Raw genomic sequence first — 17222 nt, forward strand, 5'->3', positions numbered from 1 at the left:
TTCAAGAGGAGTCCGGTGATGGGGTTGATGATTTTATGAACGGACATGAACAACTAGGAAGTAGAGAAGTCTCTAAGTAGATGTCACACCCCTGGGATGCACAGGGATAACTCTTGAAAACCATGACCTCCGAAGTAATTTTGGAACCCATTTCAAGAAGGCAAATCCCGTCCAATATACACGCCCAAAAGCTCACATTTAGAACTATCACCATGGCTTTTATGTCACCAGGTTGCCCATCGCTGTAAGGAAGCGGGGTCATGTTTCCAATTACCTTCAGATAGAGGAAAAACACTGCCTTTCTAAAGGATGTGCCCCTAAAAGTCATTTCACAAGTGTGTGTCCCTGTTCCCAAGGAAGGTCAACAGCGGGGGGGTCTGTGTCCCACACAAGTTCCTATAACTAACTCATCTATAAACCTCAAAGCCTTTCCTCTGCTCACCGGGCTTATTATAAGCGGGGCATCAACACGAGAAGGTCATCCTGTTTAGTAGAACTGAATCAGTAAAGTACTCAGAGGGCCTGAAAGCCAGCTCTCACTGTGGGTGGTTCCTCTCCGGGGTTTCTATCCAACACAGGAAGGGGAAGTAAGATTGCAGAAGATCCCAGGCTCGTGGTAGCACAGATATATCCAGTCAGTGATCAGAGCGCTACCATCAGTGGCCACAGGAAAAACATCAGCTTTCCCTACATGAGAAACTCATCCCCAGGCTGCAACTTTCATCTAAAAGCAACACCCACCAACCACGAAGATTCTCAGGCATCCCTGTGGCCTGCAGACCTCTGACCCTCAGCTTCCACTTTCTGAACCTCCTCTGACACAACTCTGGTCACCAAGGGCCTGGCCATCCTCCTTCACCCACCATCTGCTTGCAGGGCCACCAAAACATACCAAGGAAGCGGGACGCTGTCACCTAGGGTATAGGGCAGTCCCCCGAGACTCTGATTTTTTAAATAACCTTTACTCAGTCTCCAGGAAGCAACCCCATATCTGGGAAACGCTCAGATGGACAGAGTGAGGGAACTGAGCATGAAGTAATATCCTCTGGATAATCAAATTTTCCACTGACCCTAGAACCTACTGCAAGAGGATAAGCCTCTCTCAAATAGCCCATTTAATTCAAACAACAGTTTAATAAGTAGGATATCAACACAGTCATAAAGGAAGATTGGGTTGAAACAAATGCAAGTCATCCCCCATATGAATTTTCAAATGTAGATTTTATGAAAATACAGCGATTTGAAAAAACAATTTCTGTTCTGAGAGACTGGAAAAATCTCGGTCATTTTCTAGGTGTGTTAAATCGCAGATGGAACGTGGCTTAGTTCTCACAATATCAGAAATAAAGTTTATGAAAAAGACTCTTCTCAAGAATGAAAATAGAAGTTGTGAATGATTCCACCCGTGTTATTTCTTTTACTCATTTATTATGCCAAAATGAGAGAGTTTACCAGGGAGGCTGCCTTCTCTGAATCGGCTGCCAGGAGTCATAAACTTCTCAAGCAACATGTGAGGAATAAAACGTTCACTGAGATTTTCGGAAAATAGATTTTTCAATTAAGGGTTACAGCAGGGCAAAGACAAGCCACGCGCTATTGTCACAGTTCTCGGGAACAAGAGACCACAGGTCCAGACCACATGGTCACACATGGGAACGTGAGTGGAGACTGGAATGAAAAGCAATTTCCATTCCTGGCTGTAAGGGGACGTGGCACCTCTCCCATCACTCTGGCAGGACCAAGTGTCTCCCTTTTACACATCAAACCTCAGATGTGGGTCCAGAGAGCTCCACGGGCCCTGCATGGACATGGAGTCTGTGTCCATGTCTCTGTGTGTCTGTTGATGCATCAACACTGCATATACGGCACGTTCCACCCCTTTTCACAGCAGTCAGATATGCAGCCGCTCAACCGTCAGTAATGGGAGGAAGTCATCCTCGCGCTCGTGGGGAATGTAAAGTATCACCTGAACTCCAGTCAGGCGGCGATTGCGAAGAATTTGCCCGTCATCGAGTCCAACAGAGGCTGCGATTCGCCAGTCTTCCAAAACAGCTGATGAAAAATTAGGGCTCAGTAAGTCTCCAAACAACGATTTAAGTGCGGCGTGATCACTCAGGTAAAGCTGCGTGCATTTAGCCGGAATGTGACATTTCAGAAAAGGTACAAAGCCAACTGCAGAGCAATAATTATCAATTTAAGAACTGATGCAACGTTGAAAAGTTGAGTGAGTCTGTGTCGCATTTTTCTCTTAGGCCAACAAACAGATGAGTCTAAAAACCTAACTGGTGGCTGTAGACTTATCTAGACTCAGTTCAACCTGCTCTGATTACACTTATAAAAAGCAGACACAGAGGAGGGTGACAGCCTGATTCACCGTTTGAGTGAAAATGAGATCAGTGTTCTTCTCACTCTTTATTTTCTGCAATGAACGCAGAGAGCGGGTAGTGGGAGGGAAGATCTTAAAAGTTTTTAATGACGATGTCGTATACAGATGTTGCTATGTCACAACGTACCATCTAACTTACGAGAAGAAACACTTACTGGACAATAGACTTAGGTGAAGAATCAATCAAGCATCGTTATTATTAACAGGAGAACAAATCTGAATCCTCTCTCTCCCCTCAGTCCTAAATGTGTACGTTTCACTAGCGCATTATGGCACAATATATGAGAGGAATTACGGGTGTGGGTGGGAATTTAATTGGAAAACATTACTCCATACGCGTTTCTGCCCTGTTTATACATGAAATTACGCGGAACAGCCCGACGTCTAAAAAGGGAGTGGGAAAATTAGGGACACAGGTGTATTTCCACAGACAATTAGGTAAGCCACTCGGAGAACCCAGACTGATGAAGGAAGGCTCTGGAATGACTGGCCTGTCGTCTGCGTGGGGAGGGGGGTCGGGGGCGTTCTACACAATAGTCCCTTTAATACGGTTACCGCGCTCCTCAGGCCAGAAGCCAAGCTCCAAGCGGATGGCACTCCTTCCTCCGGCAGGCAACAGGTGTCTTGCCGTGGGTGTGGTTAAGTCGGCTGGGTACTGGTTCAATTCGAATACATTTTCCACTTCCCGTCTCTTTTTGTTGAAAGCAAGACCTCGAAATGGCTCACCGGCTGAGTTCTCCCAAACACACCTCTGCTCCCCGCCCCCCATCGCCTGCACCCAACCCACCTCGTAACCAGCTGCAGACCCTGGACCTGAAGGAGTCCCTGCATTTCCAGCGGTACCTTCAGAGCCGCACGCCAACCCCTACCTCCCCGCCCCTGCTTCACAACAAAGTACCGCCGGGCGAGTAGCGTGAAAACAGGGGCCCTCCTCCGAAGCATCCCACAGCAACCCGGAAAGGGTTAAAGCGTCAGCCAAATAAACACGCTCAGGCACACACACAGTTTCCAGAGAACAAGATGGCAACCTCCTCGTCCTCGACCCCCTCAGCCCCCGGCACGGGCTCGGGATGAGGACGGCAGGAGCGCCAAAGCGGCGCGGTGCCCGGGAGCGGAAGGGGGTCGGCGAGGGACGCGGGACGCCGGGGTCCTCGAGTTAGCAAAGTTGTCAAGGCGCAATGCCCCCTGGCCCGCCGCCCTGAGCCTCCCACCGATCCGAGGTCCCCGGCGGCGCACGGTCCTCCTCGGGGAGCGATGTGCCATTATTACGCTCGCTGGCAGAGTCGGCCTTTCGGGAGAGTCGTTGTTGTCATACCCGGGAGCAGGGCCCCGCCCGGCCGGCCGGCGGTCGCGGGGGCAGCCGCCGGAACAGAGCGACAGGCGTCCGCCCCGAGTGAGCCACAGGCTTTGCGGACCCTACCAGGTCCCGGGCTCGGGAACTCGCGGCCCCGAGGCCGGCGCGGGCATCCCGGCCCCGCGGTCCTCCCCTGGCCTCGGCGACCTCGCTCTCCGCGTGTCTCCCGGGGGTCTGCCGCGCACTGGGACAGACGCGCAGTCGGCGAGGGCCGGTCCGCCTCCCCTTGCCCACCTCGCGCACCCCCGCCCGTGGCCCAAGACACCGAGCCACCTGCCCAAAGCACAGGGACCCAGAGCTGCAAAGTTGTAATTTGGAAGCGAACGCCTGATCCTTCGTAGCCGGGCGGCCACCGCTGCGGGTAGGGGGGATTCAGGTGGGAAATGGTGGCGGCACCGCCGCGCTCCGCACGGGGGTCGCGGTCCTTCCCGGGGGTGCGGGACTCGCCCCCCGTCCCCGATCCCCCCTGCAGGTCCTCCCGGCCCCCGCGCGCCTCACCAGCACTCACCATCACGTTCCCTTGCATTTTAGCCGTCTTAATCATCGCCTTTTCCTTCATTTTGCCCCAAGTCTGAACCCGACTTCTGGCCCAGAGAAGAGTAACTTAATCCATTGTCTCGGTGATGATTAAAGTAGAGACTGGACCGGCCGAGGACTGGGTGGAGTTGGCTTTCGCAGGAAAAAAAAAAATTCTTCCAGCGCTTCGGCTTCCCCCTCCGCCACCCTGCCCCTCTCCTCTCCCCGGCGGATCACAATAGCAATCAACTCTTTTCGGCCGCCGCGGAGATAGAAAAATACACAGCCGGAGAGCAGGGTGAGATCCTGTTTCAACAAACACCGGGCGCCGGGAGCGGGAGCGCGGGGAAGAGGCTGAGAGCCGCGGGGCCAGCTAGACAGCCTGCGTGTCCTGCTGGCTGGCCGGCCAGCCGCGCTCTGCCAGCGACAGCTAGGAGACGCGCGGGGCGCACGCGGGGGCACTGGGCCGCGCGGCCGGCTGGGGGGATGCTCTGCGGGCAGCGCCGGGTGCCGCCGGCGCCGCACTGGTCCCTAAGGGCGGGGACCCCGGCGAGGCGGCGGCGACGACAGGGCGCGCGGGCCCCTGTGTGTGTATCTGTGTGTGTGTGTGTGTGTGTGTGTGTGTGTATGTGTGTGTGCGCGCGCGCGCGCGTACACACACCGGCTGTTCAGCCCGAACCCGGCTGGACCAGGAAGCCTCGGGCTGCATCAAGGTTAGGCGCGCCGAAAGGTCTGTGTAGAGCCGGGAGCCCCTCCAAGCACCCTCTCCTGGGGTACACGCCCCCTCCCCGCGGGCCGGGTGTGCGCGGAGCACACACGCTTGGTTTTTACGAACAGGCACCGCCGCGATGTCCGCGGGTAGAGCCGCCGCCTCCCGCCTAGCGTGAACGCTGGATCTGCTGCGACTATCTCCTGTCTGCGCCCCCGGGAGGGGAGGGAGAGGCCAGGCAGAGTCGGGCGCCGCCTAGCACCGTCGGCTGCAAGGGTGGAGAAGCCGAGCAGGGTGAAGCGGAGGGCTCATAAATAATGTTGTTTAGGGTTACCATGGGACACACGTTGCGTCTCCATGGTTGCACTCTGGGTCTGCATCCGAATCTGCCGCCGCGGCTGGTCCACGGCATGGGGTTCCTTGCTGGGTAGCAGCACTCCCGGCACCCGCTGGCCCGGCCGCTCTGCGCCCGCACACCTGGCTTCCCAGGCTCCACCTTCCCCCCAGGCCTCTGCCCCAGCTGCGGCACCTAAAGCGTCTTTGTTTCTTCGGACCTGATCCCACGCTCTTCTCACAGCCCACCCCGCACCAAGGGGTCTGCCTGGCCCCGGAGCCCAAACCCCGGCTCTGAGCCCCCACCCAACCTCCACCCCAAGCGGCGGGTTGCCCAGTGATCGCGCCCAGTGTTCCCTGATCACCACCCCCGGGGCGCTCGTGGACGGTTGAATCTTTCACACCCGCGGGTTAGCTCCCTGGACCACACAGGGACGCGCGCTCCCGAGAGCGCGCACGCAGAAGGTGGCCAAATTCAAACGCTGACCAACCCAAGCCGCCGGGAAGAGCGCACAGAGGATGCTCCGCACGCCGCGGCTTTCCTCTACCGAGGACCAGACCACCGCCAAAACCGGACTGGAGCTGTTTCAACCGACATCAGCACATCAGCCTTGAACTCACTGTCGTGTGTGTGTTTGTACGTCCTCGCCTGGGGGGCAGTGGCGGGAAGGAGAGGCTAGGAGCGGTTTGAGAAGCCTTTCCATTTTTTTACATTCACAAAAAATCGCATGTAAGAATGAATAAGAGGCCAGTTTCCAACCCACACTCAAGCAGAAAATTCTGAGCGATTGCAACAGTAATTATATGTAAATTATCCAAAATGCCTTCATATATTAAACATTATATATATAAGCATTATATATATATACACACATATATGGTAGGTATATATAAGCACACGCAAGCAGCAGGTGAAAAATACTTGTAACTAATGATTTGGCTTAAGAAGTAAGTGGAAGAAATAGGTGAAACAAAGCTAATGGAAAAGCAGCTTTTAAAGGAACGTGGATTAGGATTTGCCTGGAAAGTGGCAGGCACAACGCTATTCTTTTTTTTTTTTTTTTTTTTTTTTTTTTGCAGTACGCGGGCCTCTCACTGCTGTGGCCTCTCCCGTTGCGGAGCACAGGCTCCGGACACGCAGGCTCAGCGGCCATGGCTCACGGGCCCAGCCGCTCCGCGGCATGTGGGATCCTCCCGGACCGGGGCACGAACCCGTGTCCCCCGAATCGGCAGGCGGACTCTCAACGACTGCGCTACTAGGGAAGCCCAACACTATTCATGTTTTTAGGTTTAAGAAGCACTTTCCTATGTTAGGATTCTTAATGACAGCCTTCTCTAGAAACGAACATGGGCTCAGATCATCCTTGTACTGTTGACTTTTACACTAAACCCAGCTTCATGTGGACCAAAAATATTGCCAATCTAATTCTGCTTTTAAGCAGCATTAAAATGGTTCATTCTCTTCTTTGTTTGAAGTGGCATTAATTCCTTTAGAATCTTCTTCCCTCTCTTTCTCACCAAAACTTCTCCCTCACAACCTGGCTTTTCCCATCCCATCACACATTGGAGTAGGGAGGGAAAACTGAGAAAACACAGCAAAAGTATATTTTACCGAGGTATAATTGACTTATCAATTATGTTAGTTTCAGGTGTACAACATAATGAACTGATATGTGTAAACACTGTGAAATGGTCATCACAAGAGGTCTTGTTAGAATCCGTCACCATACCTAATTTAAGTAAAATTTTTTTCTTGTGATGAGAACTTTTAAGATCTACTCTCTTAGTAACTTTCAAATATGCGATACAGTATTATTAACTATAGTTACACTGCTATACATTACATTCCCATGACTTATTTATTTCATAACTGGAAGTTTGTACTTTTTGACGGCGTTCACTCATTTCTCCCTACACCCCTACCCTTGCAATCAATCTATTTTCTGTATTTATAAGCTTGGTTTTTGTTTTGCTTTTTAGATTCCACATATAAGTGAGAGCATACAGTATTTGTTTTTCTATGTCTGACTTATTTCAGTTAGCATAATGCCCTCAAGGTACATCTACATTGTCACAAATAGCAAGATTTCATTCTTTTTTATGGCTGAATAATATTCCACTGTGTGTATATCTACCCATCAATGGGCACTTATGTTGCTTCCATATCTTGGCTATTGTAAATGATGCTGCAATGAACATGAGGGGCATATGTCTTTTGAAGTTAGTGTTTTCATTTTCTTTGGACAAATACCCAGAAGTGACATTGCTGGATCATATAGTAGTTCCACTGTTATTTTTTTTGAGGAACCTCCAAACTGTTTTCCATAGTGGCTGCACCAATTTACATTCCCACCAACAATGCACAAGGGTTCCCTTTTCTCCACACCCTCATCAACATTTGTTATTTCTTGCCTTTTTGATAAGAGCCATTCTAACAGGTGTGAGGTGATGTCTCACTGTGGTTTTGATCTGTAATCCCCTGATGATTCGTGATGCTGAGCATCTTTTCATGTACCTGTTGGCCATCTGAATGCATTCCTTAGAAAAATATCTATTCAGGTCCTCCACCATGTTTTAATCAGATTATTTGTTTATTTGATATTAAGCTGTATGCGTTCTTTATGTATTTTGGAAATTAGTCCTTTATCGCATGTATGATTTGCAAATATTTTCTCCCATTTGGTAGCCTGTCTTTGCATTCTGTTGGTTGTTCTCTTTGCTGTGAAGAAAATTTTTAGTTTGATGTAGTCCCACTTGTTTACTTTTACTTCTGTTGCCTTTGCCTTTGGTGTCAAATCCAAAAAAACTACTGCAAGACAAATGTCATTTATATTTTCTTCTACTGTTTCAGGTCTTACATTCATGTCCTCAATCCACCGTGAGTTAATTTTTGTGTATGGTGTAAAATAGTGGTCCAGTTTCATTCTTTTGCATGCAGTCGTCCAGTCTTCCCAACAAAACTTATTGAAGAGACCGGGCTCTCTATTCTGTTTCACTGATCTATGTCTGTTTTTACGCCAGTACCGATACTGTTTTGTTGACCAGAGCTTTGTAATAAAATCAGGGGTTATGATGCCTCCAGCTTTGTTCTTCTAAGATTGCTTTGGCTACTTGGGGCCTTTTTTGATCCCATACAAATTTTAGGATTGCTCTATTTCTGTGAAAAATGCCATTGGAATATTGATAGGGATTGCATTGAATCTGTAAACTGCCTTGGGTAGTATGGACATTTTAACAATATTAATTCTTGTAAACCATGTGCATGGAATATCTTTCCATTGATTTATTCTTCATCAATTTCTTTCATTAATGTCTTACAGTTTTCAGTGTCAGTGTACAAGTCTTTCACCTCCTTGGTTAAGTTTATTCCAAGGTACAGGACAAGATTGTTTTAACCTGCCATTTTTATAGCTTCCTTGAAATTATCTCTAGAAATACAAAGCAGAATAATATGGTTTAAACTTAAGTTAATAAATGAATAATTCTGACAGTAGTCAATGTTTTTCCCAACACTCACCCGAGAGCTATCAGCCAAAACTATTTGTCTGGCTCACCTGTGCTACCTTACTCCTGCCTGTGGCCTCTGGAAGAAATGCCTGGGCTTCCCTGGTGGCGCAGTGGTTGGGAGTCCGCCTGCCGATGCAGGGGACACGGGTTCATGCCCCGGTCCGGGAAGATCCCACGTGCCGCGGAGCGGCTGGGCCCGTGAGCCATGGCCGCTGAGCCTGCGCGTCCAGAGCCTGTGCTCCGCAACGGGAGAGGCCGCAACAGTGAGAGGCCCGTGTACCGCAAAAAAAAAAAAAAAAGAAAGAAAGAAAGAAATGCCTGTAGAAAAAATAGGGCTAAAGCAGGCATAAAGAGGGAATAGAACAGCAAAGCAACTCTGAATATTAAATAATGACTATTCAGTCTTTGCAGCTCATCTGCTTTTAGTCATTGACCTACGGAATGCTGGAGAGACAAAGAATGAGGATAGATAAAGAGGAATCCAGGAGGAAGAAAGAAGCCAAGAGTATAGGGGGGAAATGCTTAAAAAAGGAGGAGGCTCAACTGCCATATTATTTTGGGATATTAAATTTTATAAGAAAATTAAATTAGGAAATATTTGAAGATAGCACAGACATCAGAACCCCTCTCCTCACCCCCATCCTCAGAATGTTTTTTTTTCCTGTGCTGCATTTATGAACATGGGATGCAAATGTGGTCCTATATTTAGCAACTAAGTGTTGACTCAGCTCCAGTTTTTGCAGTTGAATTTCCAGTTTTCTTTCTAATCTACAAGAAGGCATGCTCATCTCATGGTTTTCACTGTAGTATCTCTGTGAGGTTTGAGCAGGTGGGATCTGCCATGCTTTGCGGCACCTACACACCATCTACCTTTGCTCAGTGTGGGCTCGTGGACGTTATTTAACTCGGACGGGCTCTCTCCAAACCTGCTATAACGGAGTTGTTGTTTCGTCCATCCTTCTGCTCCATCCTTAATTTACGTATTGTTGGCATTAGCAACTGCGTTGATCAAAGCAGCTTTGATTTAAGTTGAGACTTTTGGCACAATGTTCAGTTTCACATTTGACAACAGGTGATATTTACAACAGAAGAACAGATGCAGCCTGTGGTTTTGTCAATGTTCATTTCTTGTGACTTACTACTAAAAGCTTAACTTTGCCGAGGTGAATTCCGCTGTAAGGAGACTCAACATGTGAAATTCCCAACTCATAAAACTGAAAGTCAAGGTAGCTGTATTAGGGTTTTCCAGAGAAACAGAATATACATGTATGTGGTGTGTGTGTGTATATATATATATGTATATATAGTATAAATTTACTATAAGCGATCGGCTCACATGAAACTGAAGGCTCTCAAGTCCCCACATCTACAGCAGGTGAGCTGGAGACCCAGGAGAACCAGGGGCATTAGCTCCAGTCCAGAAGCCAACAGACTCAAGACCCAAGAAAAGTTAATGTTTCAGTTTGAGTCTGAAGGCAGGAAAAAAACACTGATGTCTCAGCTCAAAGCAGTCGGGTAGGAGCTCCCCCTTACTCAGCCTTTCTGTTCTATTCATGTCTTCAACTGATTGGATGAGGCCCACCCACGTCAAAGAGGGCAATCTGCTTTCCCCAGTCTACTGATTCAAATGTTAAACTCATCCAAAAAAAAAAAAAAACACACCCTCACAGAAACATCCAGAATAATGTTTGAGCAAAGATCTGGATACCCTGTGGCCCAGTCAAGTTGACACATAAAACTAACCATCACAGTGCACAGGAAGAGAATGATTTTCTCATCACAAACTATTCTTGACCCACAGATTAATCCATTACTCAAGTTCTTTAAAATGTGAGCTTTCTTATTGCACTGAAGACATCATTCATCCTATATAATTTGATTTACCCATGAATTTCCAGGAAGAGATCTTCTGAAAAAAATGAGATCTGTCAATATTTATTTTAAAAATTTCACAGGGGGCTTCCCTGGTGGCGCAGTGGTTGAGAGTCCACCTGCCGATGCAGGGGACACGGGTTCGTGCCCCGGTCTGGGAAGATTCCACATGCCGCAGAGCGGCTGGGCCCGTGAGCCATGGCCGCTGAGCCTGCATGTCTGGAGCCTGTGCTCCGCAACGGGAGAGGCCACAGCAGTGAGAGATGTCAGAGAAATCCCAAGTGTACACGTAAACGCCCTTCCAAATTTAATTAGAAGACCTTTATCTTTGACAGCGTTTTCCCTTGCCTGTGTAGACCGAGTCGAGGAAACTGTGTAAGTTAATCTCTGTCCCTGGCCTTGCTCAATTGAACGGGGTTATTTTCCTTGAGCACTGACATCATGAACTTCTCAGGAACGAGATGATTCTGAACCAGATCCTCTACATCAGATGGGCCCTAGCGGTTTCTATTTTAGGAAATAGACTCCTATGGACCAAAGCATCTGTGGGTTGGGGTTTCTCTTCTCTCCGAGCACCTGTCTCTGAACACTAATGAGTGTGTTCTACTACATACCCATTTCACAGGTGGAGGAAGGAAGGGTAAAGGGCCTGGGTTTCATACTCCTATTCATGCCACTAGTCAACGTTCCAGGCTACGATCACAGCTATTTCGCCTGCTCAGCTAACTGCCTCCGTACCCCAGTGAAGACCTCTTGACCAGTACAGTATTTTGTTGGTATTAGATACCTTCTTAATGAAGTGTAGGAACTGTTAACTGTTGATAGCTCTTTTATACATTAGGAACATCTATATAGAGAAGCTCTGTAAATAAGCAAAGTATCGGAAAATAAAAGCAGTTAAATGCATGAAAATCCTATTATCTTTGGGCAATGTAAAATTCCTTTACGTAACATCTGTTTAAGAGCACCAGGAGAGCAGAGTATATATTTTAGGGTTCCTATGGAATATTTTGTAGAAAAAAAAAATAGCCCAACACTTAACGGTCTAAAAGTAATGGACATAGAACATGTCTGTAGGTAAAAAGAGGGACTTGAATTTGCTCCTAAGATTATGCGTTCAGTTTAGCCACTGAGCTGGGAACACACAGATCTCTTGACTTTTGCCAGGGTTCTTTTCTCTGAGCCCAAGATTATAAATGCCCAGAAAGGAACGAAAACCTGAACGGTTGTCAGGAAACTGTCATCTGTCTCGGCAATCGAGGAGAATCAAACCTGGATGTTCTGGAGTTGTGGACCCGCTGCAAATTGATGGCTGACGCGCACTTCCAACACATTATTTCTTCCCTGCTAAAAATGCCACAAGCAGACTTTTTAAAAATACCTTTTAAAATATGAGTTTGACTCTTGTTTTTCTACAAAAGTAATATTAACTCAAAGTCACAACAAGCTGTCACTTCACACCCACTAAAATTGCTATAATAAAAAGGTCAGATAATAACAACTATTGGTAGGGATGGAGAGAAACTGGAACCCTCACACATCGCTGGTAGGAGTGTAAAATGGTGGAACCACCATGGAAAACAGTTCCTCAAAAGGCCTGATGTTAAGTTACCACTTGACCCAGCAATTCCAATCCTGGGTATATAGTCAAGAGAAGTGAAAACATATGCCCACCAAAAACTTGGATACAAATGTTCATAGCAGCATTATTTATAATAGGCAAAAGGGGGAAATAACCCAAGTGTCCATCACGGATGAACGGATAAACAAAATGGGATGTATTCTTACAATGCAATATCATTCAGCCATAGAAGGAATGAGGTACTGATTCATGTCACAACATAGAGGGATCTCATAAACATCTTATGCTGAGCGCAAGAAGCCAGTCACAAAAGAGTACATGTTGTATGACTCCATTTACATGAAATGTCTACAGAGACAGACAGTAATGGTTGCCTGGGACTGGATATGAGTTGGCGGGAGAGGAGACAAGTTTGTGATGGGCATCCGGGGGGGGAATGACTGCAAGTGGGTATAAGGATTCTTTTTCATCTAGAATTAGATTAAGCTGATGGCTGCACAACTCTGTAAACATACTAAAAATTGAGTTGTACAATTTGAATGAGTGAAATTTTTTGTATGAAAATTGTATCTCTATAAAACTTTTAAAAAATGCTGTGAGGGGAAAAAAGGAAAACTCCAGAAGGATTCTGCACTTAGAAAGTTTTTAAATTTTACTTTCAAGAAACTGAAATTGGAAATAAAAAGTAATGCATCACAGGTATAGTTAATTAATAAAGAAAACCTGAAACGCTCATCATATCGAGAGATTGGCTAACAGATGTGTATGTTTTAAATAGAAACAAAACACTTAAGATAAAATCTTATTTGCTATTTAATACTATTTAAGATAAACCCGTCTTCTTTATACCTTTTTCTATAGAAACTGTCCGCTCATAATATTTGCCTACTTTTCCCTGTTGTTCTATTTATGTTTCCTCATTTATGTTCTATTTATGATTCTTTTTTGCATTAGGAAAACTGACCTTTGATGATATACATTTTAAGTAATATGTTACCCATTTGTTGCTCAGCTCTAAACCTCTTTAAATGTATAATTTTTATACTTCAAATATTTTGAATGCATTAAGACTGTTGAGATATTTGGTGAAACTTAAAATATAAAAACCAGAATTGATGCCACCAAATGTAGCTTGCTTTCCCTCTGCAACTGTAATTTCACTTAGGGGGAAGAAAACCTGTCTATCAGGAGAGAACATTTTAGGCATTCTTTAGGTACAACTTCTAAAAACAAAACAAAACAAAACACAACCCCAGAGTTTCAGTTAAGAATTATCTGGGGCTGCTTTGCGGGGTCAGCCCACTCTGGGTGAAAGGGGCAGTTGCCACAGTAGCAGGTGTTGTCAAGCAGAAACGCACTTAGTTCAAAATGTAGATTTGAGATGCTGGAGTGGGACCCATATCAGGTCTGACTTTGATGCTGATGGACCAAGGTCTGGGAGCAAAAGATCATGCCCTTTGCTTTCTCAGAGCTCTGGGGCCCCGGCAGGAGTTCTTAAAGGTATAGATGCTCCCTCCCTTTCTTTCTCTTTCTCTCATATTTTAAAATCTTGCTGCATCATTTCCAGCTGCATCTATTATAACTCCATCCTGATATTTTATCATTTTTCTGCCTCTTCTCAACTTCCTCTTTCCCTTTATTTCTCAAATCCAGGTTGGGTGCGTTTGTTTCTTAAGCCTGAAGTCCAGTTTGGTGCCAGGCTTTGCAGGGATGGAGATGAATAAAGTCAAACATGGAAGCACATGAGCATTTTTCTGGGAGGCAGCCCTGCATGGCATGGGAGATCTTAGTTCCCTGACCAGGGAGCGAACCCGGGCCCGGCAGTGAAAGTGCTAAGTCCTAACCCCTGGACCGCCAGGGAATTTCCCAGATAAGCATTTCTTTCCCCACCTTTTTTACTTGTCTATTTCCACCAATTGCTCGTTGCTTTCGTCTATGTGATTTTCCTGAGAGATCTATCTTCTCTGAGACCATAACAAAATTTTGGGAAGATGAGTAAACTAACAGCTATGATTAAGCCATCATCAGATCATTTTTCCTGGTTGTACCACTGTGCGTCTTTGACATAGCAAGAAATAGATATTCTGTCTCTGCCCCCAGTTCCTGACAAAGGTTTCCTAAAACCCTTGTAATTTCCTGAGTGACAGGTGTACTAGGAGCATCTTTTGTTCCAATGTTTGTTCTCTGACCCAGGTTCCTGACACAGAGCTCCTAAATCCCTGAGGATTTCCTAGGTGATAGGAGCGTCTTTTGTTCTAACCTGGGGACTCTGGGTGGGTCATCAGGAAAACCAAATCAGATTAGAACTGTCTGCCCCACCGTCTGGGGAGGGAAGAGGGGATGGGGATTGAATTAATAGTCAATCATGCCTGCAGAATGGAGACACCATAAAAGTCTCTAACGAACGGGGTTCAGAGAGCTTCTGGTTTGATGAACACCTGGAGATCCGGGGAGGGGGGAGGGCCTGGGGAGGGCCTGGCAGCTCTGAGCCCCTTCCCCAGACCTCACCCTATCTATGCACCTCTTCATATGGCTGCCTATCTGTATCCTCCATCACATCCTTCATAAGAAACAAGTACATGTAAGCAGTGTGTTTCTCTGAGTTCGGTGAGGTGTTATACCAAATTAATTGAACCCGAGAAGGGGTTCATGGACCCCTAATCTGTAGTCAAGTTGGACAGAAGGTGTGTAATCTGGGGACCCGCTACTTGCAATTGGCATCTGAACTGGGGACAGTCTTGCGGGATTGAGTCTTTCACCTGTGGGGTCTGTGCTAACACCAGGTAGACAGTGTCAGAACTGAAGTGGGTTGTAGGACACGCAGTTGGTGTCTGGAGGCTTGGAGGACTGACTGGTGTGGGAAAACCCCACACGCATTTGGTGTCAGAACTGTTCTGGCTGTAGTGAAAGAGAAAGTTTCCTTTTAGGGCATTTTCCCTAAAGAACTGCTACCACCAAATTGGCCCTTGGGTTATGTTACAATATCTGTCTACATTGAAGAATTCACTAAAAAGCAGTTTTCATTCATTCATTCATTAAAAACCAGTCCAGTGATGTCATCAAGAGCATTTCCCTTCCATTGCCACAATGTCCCTTTCAATGAGTAAGCTTCTCTTTGTCTTGACGCTAGAACGAGATTCACTCTACCTGACCAGGTGGTGTGTTTTGTGGATATGTACATGGTGCATCCCATTGTCTTTCTCTCAATCATGCCGGGTGCACAGCTCATGATAGAACGTTTCAAGACATGTAATTTATCTTCAAACCCAAGTCCTGGCTTCTTAGTTTTCCAACTCTTATCTACCCTTTACCCAAACTTCCTTCCTTATTTGACAGAGCAATTTTTTTGGAATGATTTGTATCTTTTGGATAAGCCAGATGCTTTAGAGAATAATGGTAGGTATGGATAATCAATTACCATTTATTTATATTAAGTAATTGGCCAGATATGTCCTACTTAGAAAGTGTGGCTATGCAGAAAGTTTTAATTTTAAGACTATAAAATTTAACTACAATTTTTAATATTTTTACAGCAAGGGCTCTATTTTTATACATATAAATGATAAATCCATAGTTTATGATAACTGTTATTGTTAATAATATTAATACCACTGTCTTAAATTTACATAAACTCTTTTCTCCTAATATAGAAAATTAATTAACCTAAAAGTCTCTAATTGTCCACATATGATTTAAAAGGAAGCATTATCGGTGATAACTGACTAGGAACATTTAGCAAGTGGTGAAAGAGTTGGAGAGACCATCATTTCCACGTTTGATATGGGGAAGGATAATAAAAATGCAATTTTGTAACACCTGCTATTTTACTAAGCATCTCAGTCATGCTTTTAAAAATTACCATATTCTATGTAATTATAACAGGGATACGCAGGCAGGGAGCATTCATTTATGTTTCCCCTGCTCTGTTGGCATGTTAGGGGTGCCTGTGAGTATCTCTGTGCCAAAGGTTACAATGTCAGCTGTTTTTGGTGATGAGAAAAGAAGGGAGTGAGGCAGAATAGTCTCTAAATAGCTCGGAAGCCATGGAAACAATGATAAGGGCGTGGTTTCAAGGGCAACAAGAGTGCCCAGGGCAGGACACAGAGGTCGTCATACTGAGAAACGGAGGAAGTGTAATAAAGGGACATTTTTATTTTTTTTCTAAAAGTGCTGCATTTTATTATTAATTTTTTTGGCTGCCCTGAGCGGCTTGTGGGGTCTTAGCTCCCCGATGAGATATCGAACCCATGCCCCCCTGCAGTGGAAGCATGGAGTCCTAACCACTGGAAGCCCCTAAAGGGACATTGTTTAAGGCGTAGGCAAGATTTAGGAAAAACCAACCAAGGGTAGCGCAGCATGTGGGGCCAGTAACTGGGGAACCATTCCCCATCCCAAGCTTGGAGGGGCTGGAGGAGGGGGCAGGGATGGGACCCCAGGAAGGGCAGCTGCTGCAGAGGCTGCCTGATGGAGGCTGGCAGCTCAGGGGCTTGGTGGGTAGGGAGTGCCCTGACTCCCCTCCGCCCTGCCCCTCCCCCCAGTGCTTCCCTTTGGCCGACCTCTCAGAAGCCACAAAGCGAGGATGCGGTCCCTGGGGCACTGGGAGGGTGGAGAAGAGTGAGGGGCGCCAGGAGGGTCGGAGGGGCCTTGCAGAGCTTTCTCCTCCAACACGGGGGAGCCTGCCCCAGGTACCACACTATTTGAAATTCAATTCTTCGCAAGTCACTCCTTTAGACTGAAAGAGTGGTCCACTTTTAAAAATCTAAATATACTAGAATAGATGATGCAATCTATTTTTAATTTATTCTATTGAAGTATAGTTGATTTACAATGTTAATTTCTGCCGGACAGCAAAGTGACTCAGTTATACATATATATATATATTCTTTTTCATATTTTTTCCATTATGGTTTATCCCAGGATATTGCATATAGTTCCCTGTGCTCTACAGTAGGACCTTGTTGTT

At 46.3% G+C, this 17222-nt stretch overlaps 1 protein-coding gene across 3 annotated transcripts in view; it reads right to left on the reverse strand.

Annotated features, from left to right (window-relative positions):
* DPP6 (dipeptidyl peptidase like 6) overlaps positions 1 to 17222 on the reverse strand; it is a 1029560-nt gene that overhangs the window by 934535 nt on the left and 77803 nt on the right. The window contains exon 1 of one of the 3 annotated variants that reach the window (XM_060305071.1): positions 4249 to 4650. The exons of the other annotated variants lie outside the window; for them this stretch is intronic. Within the exon in view, the coding sequence (XP_060161054.1) occupies positions 4249 to 4299 (51 nt within the window). The 5' untranslated portion in view covers positions 4300 to 4650. Of the gene's footprint in view, positions 1 to 4248; positions 4651 to 17222 lie in introns of those variants that run through there. 3 annotated transcript variants of the gene reach the window in all.

Source organism: Globicephala melas, chromosome 9 (genome assembly GCF_963455315.2).
Source record: "Globicephala melas chromosome 9, mGloMel1.2, whole genome shotgun sequence".
NCBI lineage: Eukaryota > Metazoa > Chordata > Mammalia > Artiodactyla > Delphinidae > Globicephala > Globicephala melas.